This window comes from Photinus pyralis, unplaced genomic scaffold (assembly GCF_008802855.1).
Source record: "Photinus pyralis isolate 1611_PpyrPB1 unplaced genomic scaffold, Ppyr1.3 Ppyr1.4_LG5, whole genome shotgun sequence".
NCBI lineage: Eukaryota > Metazoa > Arthropoda > Insecta > Coleoptera > Lampyridae > Photinus > Photinus pyralis.
The window spans coordinates 30,082,401-30,085,360 of NW_022170596.1; the positions used below are offsets into that span (position 1 = coordinate 30,082,401).

The window sequence follows — 2,960 nt, forward strand, 5'->3', positions numbered from 1 at the left end:
ATTATCCAATCGAGAAAGTTGTTTGCAGAAAGTGTGGTGTACGTCAACAGGTATTAAATATGAGCAGCATAATTGAGACGTTTTTTCAACATATTTTAGAGATAAGAAAGAAGTTCAAACATGTAATAGTTTTGGCACACAATGGGCAGGCTTACGACCATCAATTTATTTTGAATTATATTTTAACCAAAACTCAGTTCAAACCAGAATTAATTATGAGAGGTTCAAAAATAATTTCCCTGAGTATCAATAATGTGAAACTGTTAGACTCTTTGAACTATTTTCCCATGTCCCTCGCCAAGTTACCAAAAGCGTTCGGTTTAACAGACGATTTTCGAAAAGGATTTTTTCCGCATCACTTTAATACACCCGAAAATCAAAATTATGTAGGACCGTATCCCGATATGAAGTATTATAATCCAGATGCTATGAACACCGACGAAAGAGATAAATTTATTAGTTGGTACACCGAAAATAAAGACAACATCTTTGATATGCAAAAGGAAATTGTCTCTTATTGCATATCCGATGTAAATATATTAACGCTCGCCTGCCTGAAATTTCGAGAATTATTAATTAAATCCGGAAATGTGTGTCCGTATACAGAGGCATGTACGATTGCCAGCGCATGTAATAAACTGTTTCGTCGTAACTTTTTGAAAACAGACACGATCGGTTTGATTCCTAGACAGGGATATCGATACCGCGATAATCAATCAAAAGTAGCAATTCACTGGTTAATATGGGAGGAAAAGGTGCGAGGAATAGACATCGTGCACGCTGCCAAACAGAAAGAAATCGTCATCGGTGGTTTGCCTGTTGATGGGTATTGTCCACAAACAAATCAGGTATTTGAAATGATGGGGTGCTTTTATCATGGGTGTGTAAAATGTTTTAAAAATGATCGCGACAAACCTATACACAGTAACTCGTACGAAACGATGGATTTAAGATACGAAAATACCTTGTCAAAAATCAATCACCTTAATCAACTAGGTTACGAGGTAATAGTAAAATGGGAATGTGAATTTAAACAAGATACAAACCCCAACATAAATAAGTATGTGTCTGAACACCCATTGGTACATTTTGCTCCATTAAACGCGCGAGACAGTTTTTACGGCGGTCGAACCGGTAACATAAAGTCCTACTATAAAGTAAAAGACGGAGAAAAGATCAATTACATCGATATCTGTTCATTGTATCCCTACATTTGCAAAGTAGGCAAATTTCCTATTGCCCATCCTCAGGTCTTAGTAGGGAGCGACTGTGCCAATCTCGACGTCACAAAAGTCGATGGACTTATTAAATGCAAGGTACTGCCTCCACAAAATTTATTTCATCCCGTTCTTCCAATAAAGTTAAATAATAAATTAATGTTCCCTCTGTGTTATTCCTGTGCTAAAAATTTTACGCAGGAGGATTGTTCCCACGAAATAGGCGATAGAGCCATTGTGGGAACATGGGTGGCCGACGAAATTGTCAAATCTATAGAAAAGGGTTATAGGATTATGGAGGTATACGAAGTTTGGAGTTATAAAACGGAGCAGTATGATGGCAAGTCAGGTGGTTTATTTACTGAAATGATGAATAAATTTATTAAAATCAAACAAGAAGCGAGCGGGTGGCCATCTAACTGCAAAACTGACAAAGAAAAACGAGCCTATATTGCACGATTTTATGAAAAAGAAGGTATATTATTGGAGTTTGATAAAATTGAATTGAACCCAGGTCTACGTTCGTTAGCAAAATTAATCTTAAATTCATTTTTCGGAAAATTCGGTCAACGAGAGAACCAACCTAAAACCAAAATTATTAACCAACCGGTGGAATTGTATGCACTTCTGTTCGATCCTACAATTGATGTTGTAGGCATCTTACCAATAAACGAAGACACTTTAGTGGTAAACTATCAGCATAAAGAGGAATCATACACCCTTTTAAGTACAGTTAATGTATCCATTGCAGCATACGTCACAGCACAAGCTCGTTTGAAGTTATATTCATACATGGAACGATTGGGTGATCGTGTTTTATACTTTGATACGGACAGTATAATTTATATATCGCGAGAAGGAGAATACGAGCCCCAAACGGGCGAATTTATTGGGGACATGACAAACGAGCTTGATTGCTATGGCGCAGGTAGCTATATTACGGAATTTGCCTCTGGAGGGCCAAAAAATTATGGTTTTGTTGTATATTCCCCAACACAGGATAAGTACTTTCAATCCTGCAAGGTTAAGGGTATATGCATCAATCACGAGACATCAAAGCTTGTTAACTTCAACACCATGAAAAATTTGATAATCAATGAAGAGATTCCGAAAAAAATATTGTACACTACGTTTGAGAGGACCGCACAGCATCAGGTGTTAACCAGCCAAAAAGAGAAAATATTTCGAGCAAATTTATTGAAGAGACGTTTCAGCGGTTACGATTCATACCCGTACGGATACAAGAAGATAAAGCAGTGCTGACATAGTGTCTTTGTCGACATCATTAATATGGCGTGATGAGTTTCGTACTAACCCCAACAGCCATAATTTGGATTTGTTTAGTTGGTTGTCGATTTATTTGCCTATTCGGGCATACTGTGTAGTTTTTTTAGAAAATTTATTCATCGTGCATTTAACAGGTGTATTAGATTTCACTATGCAGAGTTATAAAAAATAGCATATTTCTACGACCATTTACATATAGTTTTCTTTAAAATAGGCAGATGATAAGACATTAAAAAACTAGTAATTTTACAATTGTAATATTTCAATTTGTATATATCTATGTATTATATAATATATGAATCTCAATAAATACTATTATCAAAAGCAATGTATCATTTCTCAAACACAATTCATATATCAAATGAAGTGGCACACAATGGCCATTACCATTTGGAAATTACTATACAGGATTTTGTCGGATCGTCCATTCCGAGACTGCTACGACGTTAGTTAGAT

The 2,960-nt window shown here is 36.0% G+C and overlaps 1 protein-coding gene across 1 annotated transcript; it reads left to right on the forward strand.

Moving 5' to 3' along the window:
* The first annotated feature begins 287 nt into the window (after positions 1-287).
* LOC116170672 (probable DNA polymerase) lies at positions 288-2,480 on the forward strand. Its single transcript, XM_031487175.1, has one exon. The coding sequence runs from the start codon at positions 288-290 to the stop codon at positions 2,478-2,480; it is 2,193 nt and encodes a 730-aa protein (XP_031343035.1).
* The last annotated feature ends 480 nt before the right edge of the window (positions 2,481-2,960 follow it).